Source organism: Sorex fumeus, unplaced genomic scaffold (genome assembly GCF_029834395.1).
Source record: "Sorex fumeus unplaced genomic scaffold, SorFum_2.1 ptg000054l, whole genome shotgun sequence".
Lineage (NCBI taxonomy): Eukaryota > Metazoa > Chordata > Mammalia > Eulipotyphla > Soricidae > Sorex > Sorex fumeus.
In genome coordinates, this window is record NW_026606111.1 from 28,349,052 (window position 1) to 28,365,266 (window position 16,215).

The window sequence follows — 16,215 nt, forward strand, 5'->3', positions numbered from 1 at the left end:
GTTTTTCAATGTGTGCAAGTTGTACAAAAAGGCAACTCAAAAGTCCCTTAAAAAAAAAAAAAAGTCCCTTAAAACCTTCTGTGTCTTTCGCCTACAAAAAGAACAGTGTTTTTTTTTTAATCACCAAAGTATTCTTATATCTTTGTATTCTCAGAATCATTTTTGATCACTGCTGTGGCAGGAGATCATTAAAAGATGTATGTCACTGATATATCTGAGCTCAGGTCAAAGACTCCTTCGAAACAAAGGAGTCTCACACTGCAGTTCTCAGTGTGAGTGCCCTTCCTCAAACCCAGCAGTAAAATGCCAACTGCCAGGATGAGTTTGAGCCAAGTGTCGCTTCCAGAAGTTGCAAGAGCTTAGCTGGCATCCAGAATATATTGACAGAGAAGTCTCGTAAGTCTCCCTATTTCTTCAGTAAGCCTCCATTTGGCAGGGATTAAAAAAAAAAAAAGTATATTGTATAAGTTAGACCTGTCTGCTATGGGAACCATCCCAACTCTTGCAAACATAGGTCTGGTCTAACTATATTTGTAGTTTCTCTTCTCCCGATCAACTCCATTTCCAATAGGGAGGCAAAAATAGTTCTCCAGATGCAGCATCTTCACTGCTTAGAGGTCACTGAGGCACTCCAGGCATCTAGCATGGATCTTGGACTCTGACAGCCTGAGTTACTGCTTCCTCCTCTACCACCTACAGGTTGAAGAATCTATTTAACCCTTTCAGTCTTTCCTCATCTAGCTAAGAAAATGACACTTCCTGGGGCAGAGAGATAATCCAGTGCATAAGAGACTTGGCCTTGCAAGTCAGCAACCCAAGTTCAATCCCCAGCATTGCATATAGTCCCCTGACCACAGCCAGGAGTGATCTCTGAGCACAGATAGGTATGGCCCTAAACAAGGATTCTTCTGGTATAGTTGTCTGGAGAATTAAAAATTAGGAATGATCTATGTATGGTCTTTTATTTTGGTGAGGGGGGAGCGGGGGAAGAAGGAAGAGTTAGACAACTTAGGGACCCTGGACCACACATCTATACACTGCGTATACTTAGCTTCTCTATCAAGATAGTCTAGATTAGAATTCAAACTTAAAAACTTATTTTCAACGAATTAGGTTTAATAGGTCTCGAGAACTAGCATTTTTCCTAAGGATAAACTCTAATATATAATTGTTATATATATAATAATTGGCCAATTATAACTGGCTCCCGGAAGAGAACAAAGCAGAGTCTCCTGCCCTCACGCCTGGCTGTCCTCACCAGGGCCCCTTGGAGGAGGGCGAATTGAGTTTCCCTCTCTGCCCTGAGCAGAGCCCTAACAGCTGAAGACCTCTGGACCCCACCCCCAGCCAAAGCCATGCTGAGACCACTCTCCACACGCTTGGAAGAGGAACCGGCAGAGGAACCCAGCTGTGTAGGACCCAGGGCTGAGATCTCCAAGCCTGCTTGATTCGGAACTGGGCCTCCTCCACCCAGCTCCCCCACCTTCCAGTAGCTAGACAGTTACACCCACCAACTGCCTTGTAACCCCATCAACGGCCAGGATCCAGAGACTAAAACCAAGCTCCCGGAAGCTTACTCTCAAGTTCTCACTCTCAGAGAACCCGGCAGGCTACTGAGAGTATCATACCCGCCTATATGCCTGACTAGGAACACCTGTAAAGGTGATTAGAGGCTGCCCCAAAAGTTTCCATCCCTCTTGGAGAGCCTGGCAAGCTACCAAGAGTATCCCACCCGCACGGCAGAGCCTGACAAGCTACCTATAGTGTACTCGATATGTCAAAAACAATAACAATGAATGGTCCTCATTCCCCTGATCCTGAAGGAGCCCCCAATATGTCATCGGGCTACACTAGCACATGACAGAGACAAATGGAGACGTTACTGGGCCCGCTCGAGCGAATCGGTGCAACAGGGTGATAGTGATGTATGGTTGCTCACACATAATGAGCTCACTATTAGCAGTGGCCTCTGATCTGGTATTATGTTTATTATGTTTTATTTGGCGGACATTGCCCTCAAGGTGGTTGTGGCTGGGATGGTGGTTGTATCTATTCTTCACAAGCAACATCTCCCAAGCCCCAGGGTTGTGAGGTGTGGACCTTCCCTTGCACCTTCCACCTAATTTTCCTAGGTGGGTAGCTTTCCCTCAAGGGTATATGGGGTATGGTCTGGAGTCAGAGCCCATGGTTCTCCCTGAGTGGTGCACGGAGAGGGGATGCTGGCCTCCCCTGAGAAGAGCCAGGGAAGTGACTAAGCATCCTCATTGCCCACTGCAGCCCTCCCTTCCCCACCAAAGAAAAATCCAGCCTGCAGTGGAGACCACGCAGAGGTTACAAAAGCCCAGGCAACACAATAAGGGTGATCAATTCAAGAGACACGAAAACCATAGCAACAGCCAGAATATATATATATATATATATATATATATATATATATCACAAATATATATATATCTCACAAATTTCAAACTATCCATGAAGGGAGTGAAGGACAGTCTTAGAAATAAACATAATAAGTACAAATAACTATTGAACAGGCTGCCTAGTAGGTGGGTGTGAGTGGGTGTGTTTGAATTTGTCTCTTTTTAAAAAGAATAAACAGTACACCCATTCTTGCTTCAGATGCATATATACAAAGCCAACATCTGTACCATCAACCTGTAATAAATGGTAACTTGCCCTGTGCAAAGGGGACTTCCACACAGTAATGCCATAAATCTTCAATCCCACGAACTAAAAACCTTCGTGTGGGGAGTAGATATATCCAAAAACTGATCAGACTTGACACCTTAGATTAAAACACTTCAAACTTTAATGTACAAGAAAGTTTACTGTATAAAAAGATTTATTGTCTATATTTCAAAGTATATAATTTCCAGTAAACAAAAATATGTGATATGAACCAACAGGAGCTGAACTAACAGTTCTTATTGTCTTGGAGGTTGCACTGTGTAAATGAATGATGTAAACCACATTAAAGACCATTTAAGCTTTTAAAATAACCTATGGCTGTTGAAAGCTGAGGATTTTTGTTGCTTTTTCAAATCTAGTTTGTTCAAGTTGACCTTCTCACCTAAATGATTTGAACTAGCACACAATGAGTTTTAACAGGAAAATTTTTGTATTTTAAAATACCATCACTATTAGGTCATAAAGCGATTTTCCCTTTGCACCCAAGCTGATAAAGTCATCTCAATCTAAATATTTTGGTTTCTCCCTGGAGGATTGGAATTTTTCAAACCATTGGAAGCAACAAAAAGCCAGTCCAGGGAATATATGGTAGGTAAAAGGTAAAGGTAAAGGCCCTCCCGTTGATTGTCGATTTGCTCGAGCGGGCCCAGTAACGTCTCCATTGGAGACTTTGTCGTTACTGTGTCTGGCATATCGAATACTCTCGGTAGCTTGCCGGGCTCTCCGAGAGGGGTGGAGGAATCGAACTCGGGTCGGCCATGTTGGCCGCTTGTAAGGCGAACGCCCTACCGCTGTGCTATCGCTCCAGCCCTTTTTGAAAAGGGAGGGAAAGAAATAAAATCTAATAGCAAGCTGTATTCTTGTCCCTCCCCTTGAATGGTTTGCATAGTTTTCTGACTTCCTCAGGAGGTGAAAAAATGCCAGATAATATTATTAATTTATAATAGGAGAATAATTTGGTTTACTGTTTTGCTGTCACTGTCACTGTCCTTCCGTTGTTCATCTATTTGCTCGAGCGGACCCAGTAACGTCTCCATTGTGACACTTATTACTGTGTTTGGCATATCAAATGTCACGGGAAGCTTGCCAGGCTTTGCCGTGTGGGCAAGATACTCTTGAGAGCTTGCCCGACTCTCCAAGAGGGGCGGAGGAATCGAACCTGGGTCGGCCAGGTGGGCAGTGTGCAAGGCAAATGCCCTATCTGCTATGCTATTGCTCCAGCCCACTGTTCTGCTATTTATTTGAAATAGATTTTTTAAAACATCATGTATAAGGGGGACTGTCTAATCATAAAAATTGAACGATATCATTTGAATTATCAGGACCCTGCATTTTCCATTTAATTTTTTTTAATGGATAAAGTTTGACATTGCTAAAGTGCTGTATAATCATCCTGGGAAAGAGAGAGTCTGGCCTGAGTACGTGGCTTCACACAGAATGCCAATTCACAGTAGTAAGAATTCAATCCTTGAGATCAAATGTTTTGTGTTTTGTTTTTTGTTTCCTTAATTTTAAGACTTGAAGGCACAGGTAGGTTTTGCAGTTTGGAAACTGGGTCTGTAGTCAGGTAATGGTGAAAACATCAATATTTTACTTTGTAGTTTCTTTCCTAAGAACAACGGAAGATTTAAGGCTGAGTCTGAAAAACATCTTGAACTTCTTGACAGTCTCCTCTTTGAAACGCAGTGACAGATTTCTGTGTATCTGAGCACCCAGATGCTGTAAGTCACAGCTGCACTTCTGCAGAGGATGGGAGGAATGATTGAAACCTGCAAGGCTCTGAAAGCACCTTCTTGACAAGGTAAACAAGTAAGAACCTGGAGGGCTAGAGAAAGTACAGTGAAGACGATGGAGAGAGCATAGCAGTAAGACTGATCCACCTGGGTTCCATCCTCAGCACCACATATGATCCCACCCAGCCCAACCTTGGACACAGAGCCAAGAGTGAGCCCAGAGCACTTCCAGGTGTGGTCCAATCCTCCACCCCTACCTCCAAACAAAATCCTGAAAGAGTTGCGTTTAAGTATAACAGGAGGACAAACCCCAAATGAGGATCTCATAATACTGTGACAACGAAAAACTATATAGAATTTATTTTAATATGGATGAATTCATATAATATGGAAACATGAATTTTAGGAGAAAGTGGGGTAAGTGGAAAATGTTTTTCCAAGTTTAGCAGAAGTAGGACTCAGGATGCCCACTCTGTGAGAGATCACCAGGAAGAGTCAGGATCCAGGGATAACTCCTGTATCCACCCTCCAGCCAGGGCTAGGTGATCCTACTACATAGCAAGCACCAGTCTGCCAGTACTCCTGAGACAGGAACACAGTCCCTGCCTTCAGAGAGAGCTAGAGACAAACAAGTAAACATAAACAGTGTAGTGGAAACACTCCAATCACAAACAGGCCCAAGAGTTTGTTGTGTGCTTGTTTTTGTAGTTTGGGGGGAGGTTTGTTTTGGGTTTCTTCTTTTGTTTTGGGGTCATACCGTATGGTGCCCAGGGATTGCTCCTGGCTCTGTTTGGGGATCACTCCTGACAGACTCGGGGGACCATATGGAATGCCAGGGATCAAACCAGGGTTGGCCACTGAGCCACACACAAGGTAAATACCTTACCAGCTGTACCAGGTCCAAGAGTTCTTGATCATGTTCCGCCTCGTACAAGGCCCTCTCTCCACCTCATGTTCACCCAGCTCAGAGTGTAACAGCTGCTCGCATTGAAAATGTCTTTCTTAAGGAACAGCTGGGGTTTTGATAAGTCTTTGTAGCTGTGAAACAGCCTGAAATCCTTTAGTTCTAACTCCTTGAGGAGGCTGTACCAGAACCGCACCACACTGCTGCTGCTGCCGCTGACCTCGAACCCTGGCCAGTGGAGGTGAATCTCAAAGACGAGCTGTCCAATCTGTTCCAGAACATCTTCCAGGATCAGGTTTTCCAAAACTTTCCATTCTGCACTTTCCAGATCTGCTTTGAGAACATCAATCTGTTAGAAAATGATGACACAAGATTAGCAGATTCTGTGAATGTTAAAAATACCATTTTGGTTTCAGAAGCATCACTGTAGAATTGCTTCTTAAGAAAGGGTCACGGTCACGGTCATAGTCCTCCCGTTGTTCATTGATTTGCTTGAGCGGGCACAGTAACGTCTCCATTGTGAGACTTGTTATTACTGTGTTTGGCATATTGAATACGTCACGGGTAGCTTGCCAGGCTTTGCCGTGCAGCGAGATACTCTCAGTAGCTTGCCGGGCTCTTCAAGAGGGGCGGAGGAATTGAACCCCGTTCAGCCGGGCTGGCTGTGTGCAAGGCAAATGACTTACCTCTGTACTATGGCTCCAGCCCAATTTTTTTAAATATTTTAATTTTAAAAAATTTTATTAAAAATAATCTTTTTGTTATAGGACTTTTTAAAATGGCCACATATGACACAAATTTTTATCCTGATTGTACATTACATCAGATAGTAGGGAGCATATAAAGAATAAAATACCAGGCAGGGAGATGGGAAATAGTACAGAGGTTAGAACACCCCTCTACTGGGGTTGGGGTTCAACTTGGGGTTCAACTCCAGAACCACCTGGTCTATTGAGAACCAGCAGGCACATCCCTGGAGGCCCTCAAGTACTTCCAGGGTGACCTGGGTATCCCCAGCACTTCAGGGCCCAAGTAGCATTGTATCCCGGGGCCCTTGTATTGAGTCATCAGCCTGTTAGCTCAAAATCATAGGTGGGTTGTGAGGCCTCTTGAGCAACACTTGGGAGGTCTCTCCTCCAAATGACAAATGCCAGGCACAAGAGATGCAGGTGTTTTCAGATCAGTCAGAATGAATGCTCAAGAAGGATCTAGATGTGGAGTGGGTGCAGCTCAGATCTCTGTACAAAATTCAAGGTGCCCAGCCAAGTCCTGAGAAAACAGTGGTCTCCAGAGGTGGTTGCACAGTGACTTAGAAAGCTCCCAGGGTGATCATGAGGTCCTGAGCTAAATTCCTGATGTCTCACTGTGTCAAGGATATCCTGACAACCCCCACAGTCTGGTATCCCCAGGGAAAGCAAATTAATAAATAGAATATGTTGGCATAGTGTACTAAGACCAACCAGCTCTGCCGACTGGTTGGTCGGCAATACAAGTTCGCATTTAGGTGAGAGGGAATAAGGAAGACGTGTAGGATGAGAGATTTTGCAATTAATCAAATTATCAGAATTCCCTCTGTTTTGCTGGCTCTGCACAAAGTCCATTAGAATAGCCGAACTCCAAATTCCTCTAGCAAGCAATGAAAGCTGATTAGTTCCATGTGTCTGGCACAATGCTAAATGCTTGATCCTGTAATGTTCATTTAATCCGCTGAACAATTCTGCAAGGCTGATTCTGTTTGTTACCTCTTGAAAGTTTAGGAAATGCACTCAGAGGTTGACAGCCTAGTCACACAGTTGGAAAGGCAGGAGGGACCTTTAAACTGTGCTTCTCTTCAAAGCACAGGTTCTTAACCTCATATGATGTCCACTGGGCTAATCCACAGGTAACTGAAAACGACACCTGGTTTGGAAAATAAGTTGTTTTGAAGTGTTCACAAGATCCATACAAAGAGGTATCAACCTCACCATTCCACACTTGTAGAGTGTTTTTCTGTGTGAAGAATTGCTTCCTACATATATCGTCTAGTCCAACATCCCTGTAGGTAGACAAGGATTTGGAACAAATGACTTTCTGTTACCAAGAAATGGCTAGAGAGTTGAAGCGAACAGTCTGGCTTCTCAAAGGAAGGATGAGCATCTTCAAAGCGATTGAGGATACTGAGGATAAAGAGATTGCCGAACAGCAAACAAAACAAAAGCTGGGTCTCTGGAGTTACGAACTTAATTCTAATAACTTTAGAAGGACTGTACCATATTTCACCTCATAATCTTCGCATCCTGTTTTTTCTCCCATCCAAAAATGGGCTTTTAACCAATTCTTGCATAACTGTTGCATGGCATAATTCTCTTCCTCAAATCACTTGAAAGGTAAACACCCTAATGCATTCACCAGTGGCATATGAATGCGCATATGTCTTCTCACACTGAGCTGCTAGCCTACAACTCTTCACACATGCACATTGTCAGTGTGTAAATGAACCTTTAGCGATTGCTTGTCTCTATAAGGGGTGAGTGGGTGATAAATGGAGACCACTAATTGACACCTGCTGAAAATATTAAGCACCATTCCTTAAAAACTATTATGCATGTAATTCAGAGTTGTAATCAGTCTAATCTCAAGATTTTGATGCGCTATGAGTTGACTTTTGTATAAGGTGATAGATACAAATCTGGTTTTTTGTTTTTTGTTTTTTTGGTTTTTTTGCATGTGCATATCCACTTTTCCCAACTTTTATTGAAAAGGCTATCTTTACTCCATTTCCATGGATGTGGGGTTTATTATTAGGTTCTTGATTCTAAACCATTGGTCTAACAGTTCATCCTTACTCCAGTATATTGATGTTTTGATTACTATAGCTTTATAATATAGTTTCAAGTTGGGAAATAAAGTATCTCCCAATTTCTTATCTCTCACACTGATTTTGGCTATTCTGAGTGTTTTATGACTCCATATAAAATTGACTAATGACCCCTCTAAGTCCTTTAAAAATGTCATTAGGCTTTTGATAGAGTTTACATCAAACATATATAATAATCCAGGTAGGATAATCATTTTGACAATGTTGATACTTCCAATTGCTGAACATGGAATCTTATACCATTTTTTTTTGTAGGAGTACTGCTATTTATTCAGCCACTGATTAGCTGATTGAATTGTGCATGAACTCCACCTTACTTTTTTTTTTTTCGTTTTCGATATGCCAGACACAGTAACAACAAAGTCTCCAATGGAGATATTACTAGGCCTGCTCGAGCAAATCGACGATCAACGGGAGGGCCTTTACCTTTACCTTTTATAATTTTATTTATTGAATCACGGTGAGAGCAGTTACAAAGCTTTTGGGTCTAAGTCTCAGTCATACAATGAAACACCCGTACCTTCACCAGTGTCCATTCTCCACCACCAAAAACCCCAATATACTCCCATCCCACACCCTCTCCCTACCTGTGGGGCAGATGATTTCCACATTACTCTCTCTCTACTTTGATCACATTCACTATTTCGACACCAGACCCACCATTATTTGAGATTTTACCCCAACACTCAGATCTGCTGAAAAGACAACAATAGACAATTTGTGTTCTATTGCTGGTTATGAATAACATATGTTGTCGTGTGGCTGCAGTAGGGCCATGTGGTTTTGAAATTCCGAAATTTTAACACTTAAATCTGGAGGAATTTCTGCCAAAAGCCACTGGGTTTAGAGATCTGCTCCTGAGTCTCTGGGATCATGGCCATTAAGCAGCTTGATGAGAAGCCAGAGAGGCCATTCATGGGCGATGACTTGGGGTCTCGTTGGGGTGGGGAGGACAGGCCCGGCTCCCCCCCCCTCCCCCATCTCGTGAGGCCCAACAAGTTTCGTCACTGCGAGCCCAAGCCTGACTGTCCAATGGCCTCTGGAGGATGACAGCCACAAAGTTGCCAAGAGGGAGCAGGCAGAGGGACAGCACCCATTCCCCACTCGGGTGGCCCAGCAACAGTAACCTACTGCAGGGTCCGGACACTCTTCTGCCAAAAGCCGCTGGGTTTCGAGATTTGTTTCTGAGTCTCTGGGATCAAGGCCATTGAGCAGCTTGATGAGGAGCCAGAGAGGCTGTTGGTTGGCGATGACTTGGGGTCTCGTTGGGGTGGGGAGAACAGGCCCGGCTCCACCCCCCCATTCCGTGATGCCCAACAAGTTTCGTCACTGCGCACCCAAGCCTGACTGTCCAGTGGCCTCTGGAGGATGACAGCCACCAAGTTGCCAAGAGGGAGCAGGCGGAGGGACAACACCCTTTCCTCCCTGGGGTGGCCCAGCGACAGTAACGTACTGTGGAGTCCGGATGCATTTCTGCCAAAAGCCACTGGGTTTTGAGGTTTGTTTCTGAGTCTCTGGGATCATGGCCATTAAGCAGCTTGATCAGGAGCCAGAGAGGCTATTCATGGGTGATGACTTGGGGTCTCGGTGGGGTGGGAAGGACAAGCCCGGCTCCACCCCCATCCCGTGAGGCCCTGTGTGTCTCGTCACTGGGGGCCCAAATGTGACTATCCAGTGGCCTCAGACGGATGGCGGCCACTGGGCCACCAGGGAGAACAGGCCAAGGCACGAAACCTATTCCCACCTGGATTGGCCCAGCACTGGTAGCTTACTGCAGAGACCAGACGCATTTCTACCTAAAGCCACTGGGTTCTGAGATTCGTTTCTGAGTCTCTGGGATCATGTCCATTAAGCAGTTCAATCAGGAACCAAAGAGGCCTTGCCTCCATTTATATAGCTGAGCCGGAGGTGGTTTGTGGGTGTGTTTCCCACATACCTAACTTTTGGCCGTTTACTTTCTTGGTAAACTTTGCCCCAAGTTTTTGGGGTCTGCCAAAGGCACAGCAGCAATTTTGGGGTATCTGGAAGTCTGAAGGCGCCATGAGGCTGCTGATGCACTCGCTTCACAGGTACAGATTGACCTGCTGGCGGCACCATACCCCCTCTTATCCCATTTTCTAAGGCCCTATTCTATTTCTTTCTTCAGTGTTAAGTTGGGGAGGCCTGGAAGTAACATAGAGGCAAGTACAAGGGAAATCAGGGACCTCTGTGGTTTAGAGGCAAGGTATCTTTAGATAGATAAACTCTATATGACCACTAAACCCTACTTGAACGAAAGCATGGGATTTAAACTACAATAATTCTGCATGAAAATGTATTTCTCAAGGAGTTAGGATGAGGGAGGTAGGAGAGATGAAGAGAAACTTCCTTATGAAGAGATACAGATGGCCAAGAGGCTTGTAAAAATTGCTCTTCACCACTAATCATCAGAGAAATGCAAATCCAAACATCAATGAGATATCACCTCACATCAATGAGGCTGGTGCATACTATTACAAAGATTAAAAACAACCAATGTTTGTGGTTATAGATAAAAGGAATCCTCATCCACTGCTGGTGGCAATGTTAACTAGTTCAACCTTTTTGGAAAATAATACAGACACTTGTCAAAAAACTAGGAATTGATCTCCTATATGTTGTAGTAATTTCCCTTTTTGGAATTTACCCCAAGTCCCAAAAACTCTTCAGAAAAGACATATGCAAAAAAAAAAAAGACATATGCTCTCCTATGTTCATTGCAGCACTATTAACAATAGCAAAAATCTGGAAACAGTCCAAGTGTCTAAGAACAGATGACTGCATAAAGAAACTGTGGTACATATACACAATAGAATACTACTCAGTTCAAAGATAAAATAATGCAATTTGCTACTACGTGGATGGATCTGGAGTTTCATGCTGAGTGAAGTTGGGGAGGGGGCAGATAAGAAATGATGTCTCATATGCAGCATATAGCATAGCATAGTATAGCATATATACTTCCACTACCCAGCCATCGCCACACTCCAGGATGCTTTCTGGACCCGCGCGGCTGCTTGCGGCCGTGCGACACATCATAAGACACTAAATACGCATCTTCTGGAATTGTCGTACCATATTTGATACGGTTCAAATATGGTAACACCTACAAGGGTGATTAGAGGCCACCCCAAAAGCCTCTATCCCTCTCGGAAAGACTGGCAAGCTACCGAGAGTATTCCGCCCGCACAGAAGAGCCTGGCAAGCTATCCACTGTGTATTCGATATGCCAAAACCAGTAACTACAACTGGTCTCATTCACCTGACCCTGAAGGCTTCACCGACATGGCAGCACTGAGAAGGATGAGAAAGGAGAGGCCAACAAAATCTCAAGGCCGACCTAGGCTGCCACAACGAAGGAAGACAAAAATGACCGTCTGTACTTTCAATGCACGTACGCTAGCATCAGATGCATCCATGGAGGACCTGATGGTACAGGCGCGAATGATCAAGTACGACATCATTGGTCTGACCGAGACAAGAAGGCACGAATCTCACCATGCCGTTTTCGACACTGGAGAAGAATTGTTCCTTGGAACATGCGATAAAAGAGGTGTTGGAGGCGTCAGTGTCCTTGTCAACACAAACTTGGCCAAGAGCATTGATTCATTCGAATGCCTAACAACCCAAATCGGACGTTTACATTTGAATAGATGTGACTCACTGCCTGCAGTTTCTATCTTCGTTGTCTACGCACCAACATCTCATTATGATGAAAGAGAAATAGAGAAGTTCTATAAAGAAGACCACACCTTCTACAAGATCATTGTGGGTAATTTTAATGCCAAGATAGGACCGAGAAGATCAGCTGAAGAACTTCACATCGGGACCCATGGCCTAGAATGGAACGAACAGGGTGAGAGACTGAGTTCATCATGTCGACCAAGACCATTCATGGTAACTCACAGTTCCAGAAGGCAGAATCTAAACGATGGACATGGGAGTCTCCCAGTGGACGATTCCAAAACGAAATAGACCACATCATATTCAATCGACGGTTTTGCCTGACTGATGTCGCTGTTGTCCCAAAATTTCTAACGAGATCGGACCACCGTCTCCTTCGTGCAAAATTCTACTTCACAGAGCAGGGAGAAAGGGCTGCAAAGTTCAAAAAGAGAACTCCCAGAATGACCACCAACTGGGAACTCTTTGGTACTATTGCGGCAACATGGGAAGATGCCATTGTTGACAACATTGATGAGGAATACGATCGACTGGTTCAGCACCTCCATGAATGTACGAGGAACGCCAAGAGAGAGATAGCCACAAAAAATCGCCTATCTTCGAAAACTCTTGAGCTAATTCACCAGCGGGTTTGGCGCATGCTTCAGGCAACCGCAAGCTAACGTCCAGCTCGCAAAGCAGTGCAGAGATGCGATCAAGGAAGACCTCAAAGAGAGAAGAGCAGAAGTACTGGTAGATGCGGCAGAAGCCGGGAAAAGTATTCGTAACGCCTGCCTGTCCTTCGCCAACTATAAGACCAAGATGACTGCCCTCCGACATTCTGATGGATCCATCACATCCTCCAGAACGGCAAAGGAGAAGATTATCCATGACTTCTACTCAAATCTCTTCGATAGCCATGTCCACTTGCCGACATACCAAATTCCACAGGATGGATATGTCATTCCCAACGTTCTCCCTTCCGAAATCCGACATGCCATTTCGTCGGTAAAGAAACAAACAGCACCCGGCCCAGACAAGGTCAGACCTGAACACCTGAAGAACCTGCCATCAGTACTCATCAATACACTGACTCGGCTCTTCACTCGCTACCTGTCTAAATGCAAGGTTCCGTCCCAATGGAAAACCAGCAGGACCCTACTACTGTTCAAGAAGGGAGACATCCATGACATTGGCAACTATTGCCCCATCTGCCTATTGTCTGTCATCTACAAGTTGTTCACTCGAGTCATCCTCAATAGGATTGGCAGAACACTAGATGAAGGACAACCATGCGAGCAAGCAGGGTTCCGCAAAGGATTCAGCACCATCGACCATATCCACACGGTAACCAAGCTCATTGAGGTTTCTCGAGAGTTCAAGATGCCGCTCTGCTTAACGTTCATTGATTTAAAGAAGGCCTTTGATTCTGTTGAGACGGAAGCGGTCATTGAAGCCCTAGCCAATCAGGGCATTCAAGCCCAATACATCAGGATCCTCCGTGAGCTGTATTGCGGATTCACTACCAGGATCTCACCATTCTACAAAGAAGTGATCGTTGATGTCAAGAGAGGGGTGCGGCAGGGTGATACCATTTCACCAAAACTCTTCAGTGCCACCCTCGAGAACATCATGTGATGACTGGAATGGGAAGGAATGGGAGTGAAGATAGATGGTCGGCAACTACACCACCTCCACTTTGCTGATGACATTGTTTTAATAACACCAAACATCAGCCAAGCGGCACAAATGCTGGCCGACTTTGACCGTGAGTGTGGAAAGGTAGGACTACAGCTAAATCTTACGAAGACAATGTTTATGAGAAACGGCCTTGTTCCTGACGCCCCATTCGCTCTCAATGGAACAACCATCTCCGAATGCAACAGCTATGTGTACCTAGGTCGAGAGGTCAACATGACAAATGACCTGGCACCCGAGCTGCGCAGGAGGAAGAGAGTGGCTTGGAACGCCTTCCACAACGTCGAAGAAATAGCTAAGAGGACAAAGAACCTCCGGCTCCGGGCACATCTCTTTGATTCCACTGTTCTTCCTGCATTAACATATGCCTCAGAGACCTTGGCCCTACGCAAACAAGATGAGAACGCTATTCAGGTCTCCCAAAGAAGAATAGAAAGAGCTATGCTTGGAATATCACGTTTCACTCAAATGAGAGAACGAATCCGGAGTTCTGACATCCGTCGACGATCAATAATCAGGGACGCTGTCTCATTTGCCAACGTGTCGAAAATCAGATGGGCTGGTCATGTAATAAGATTTAAAGACGACCGTTGGACTAGAGCTGTTACTGATTGGATTCCACGGGATGTCAAAAGACCGCGTGGCCGCCCACCTACCAGATGGTCAGACTTCTTCGTCAAGATTATGAACGATCGGTTTGAGGCCCTTCATGTTCCCGGAGCGAACAGATGCCATTGGGCTACACTAGCACGCGACAGGGACAAATGGAGACGTTACTGGTGCCTGCTCGAGCAAATCGACGACTAACGGGAAGTTCAGTGATTAAGTGATTAAGTGATGCAGCATATAAAGAAACAAAGTAGGGGAGCAACAAATGCCCACAGACAACAGAAACTGAGAACTGATCTTTAATAGGAAGCATATTGTTGTGGGGGGCATTGAAGAGAGAGAGGGATAGGAACACTGAGACATGAACACTGAGACATGGTGGAGGGAAACTGACACTCCAGTGGAAGATGTGATGTTGGAATGGTTTTTTTTGCAGGAAGCCCTGCTATTATCAGTACTGTAAATCACTGTAGCACTGTCCTCCCGTTGTTCACTGATTTGCTCAAGCGGGTCCAGTAATGTCTCCATTGTGAGACTTGTTGTTACTGTTTTTGGCATTTCAAATACATTACAGGCAGCTTGCCAGGCTTTGCCGTGCAGACGCAATACTCTCGGTAGCTTGCAGGGCTCTCTGAGAGGGGCGGAGGAATTGAACCAGCATCAGCCCGGGTTGGCCGCGTACAAGGCAAACGCCCAACTGTTATGCTATAGCTCCAGCCTACTGTAAATCACTAAAATAAGTTTTATTTTAGTGCCTAAAATGAAATTTTAAAAATTCTAAATTAAATGTTAAGTATATTTACTCGAATAATAACAAATTAAATAATTACAAAAAACAATCACAAAAGCTTAAAAACATGGAATTTCGAACATAGTAGATCTGAAGATGATGCACTGTGGCCGACAATGAAGAAAACATGTCTAATATGAGTATCACTGCCTGTCAGGTAACGAAATCAATAATAGTAGTACAGAACCTTCAAACACTGAAGATTCAATTCTCAAAGTCTATACTTAGTAATACTATGCTAAATTTTTTCAAGTATAATATGGCAATTAGTATAGGGTTGATAGTAAAGGGTTGAAGGTGCTTGTTTGGCAAGGACCCAATCTGTTCCCCTGAGGACTACCAGGAGTCAGCCCTGAGCACAATGTCAGGAGTAAGCCCTGAGCACAGCCCAGTGTGACCCCCAATTTTTTTTAATATCCAAGAAAATTCTGCAATGAAATACATTAAAAACCAAAGATTAGTCCTGCCCTGGCCTTTCCTCTAGCCTGACACCATGTTTGATGGATTTCTCATAAGTAGCTGAGAAGTAAAAGCTCTCCAAGCTCTCCAAGCCATGGAAATTTCTCCCTGTGATTTCAGAGCTGCGTGAAGGAGTAGAATTATTTAGACATAATTCTTTCAAGAAAATGGTCTCTGATGTTCTCCTTGTGGGAGATGCTTTCACTCCCTTGTCTGGGATAGTACCCCCTGGCTCACAATGGAGAGATGGAGTAACAACCTGGGGATCTTGCAAGGCCGTAGAAGAGTAAGACTCCACAAAGCAACTGAGTGGTTCAGCAGTTCCAAAAGCAAAGAGAAAATGTGTTTTTAGAAAAAACTTTATTGTCTGCGCTGGGATATGGCTCCCATGGTAGAGCACATGCCTGCATGCCTGGCTCAAACGAGGCCTTGGATTGACTCCAGTCACTGCAGGCCTGGCTCCACCCCTAAGCAAAGCTAGATATAGCACATTTAGCCCCCCACAACGTCAGCCATGCACCTGGCAATGCACCCTTCTTTAAAGTGAGAGAGAGGAAGGAAGGAAGGAAGGAAGGAAGGAAGGAAGGAAGGAAGGAGAAAGAACCCTTTATTTTCTGAAAGGAACTATGTGATGTCAAGTTCTTGTGTTAGCTTACACAGAGCTAAAATAATACTTATCAACTGGACACAATAGGTAAGTTTTCCCACCATCACTGCTACCCTAGTACATTCATGTCTTTATTTATTTTGAAATTTAAACCTAACTGAGTTAGGGTAATTAATCTGACAAAAG

General features: G+C 44.4%; 1 protein-coding gene across 2 annotated transcripts in view; it reads right to left on the reverse strand.

Moving 5' to 3' along the window:
• Window positions 1–5,324: 5,324 nt before the first annotated feature.
• METTL24 (methyltransferase like 24) overlaps window positions 5,325–16,215 on the reverse strand; it is a 125,970-nt gene continuing 115,079 nt past the window's right edge. For both annotated transcript variants that reach the window (XM_056125322.1, XM_056125323.1), the window contains one exon: window positions 5,325–5,677. In XM_056125322.1, the coding sequence (XP_055981297.1) occupies window positions 5,339–5,677 (339 nt within the window). In that variant the 3' untranslated portion in view covers window positions 5,325–5,338. The remainder of the gene's footprint in view (window positions 5,678–16,215) is intronic.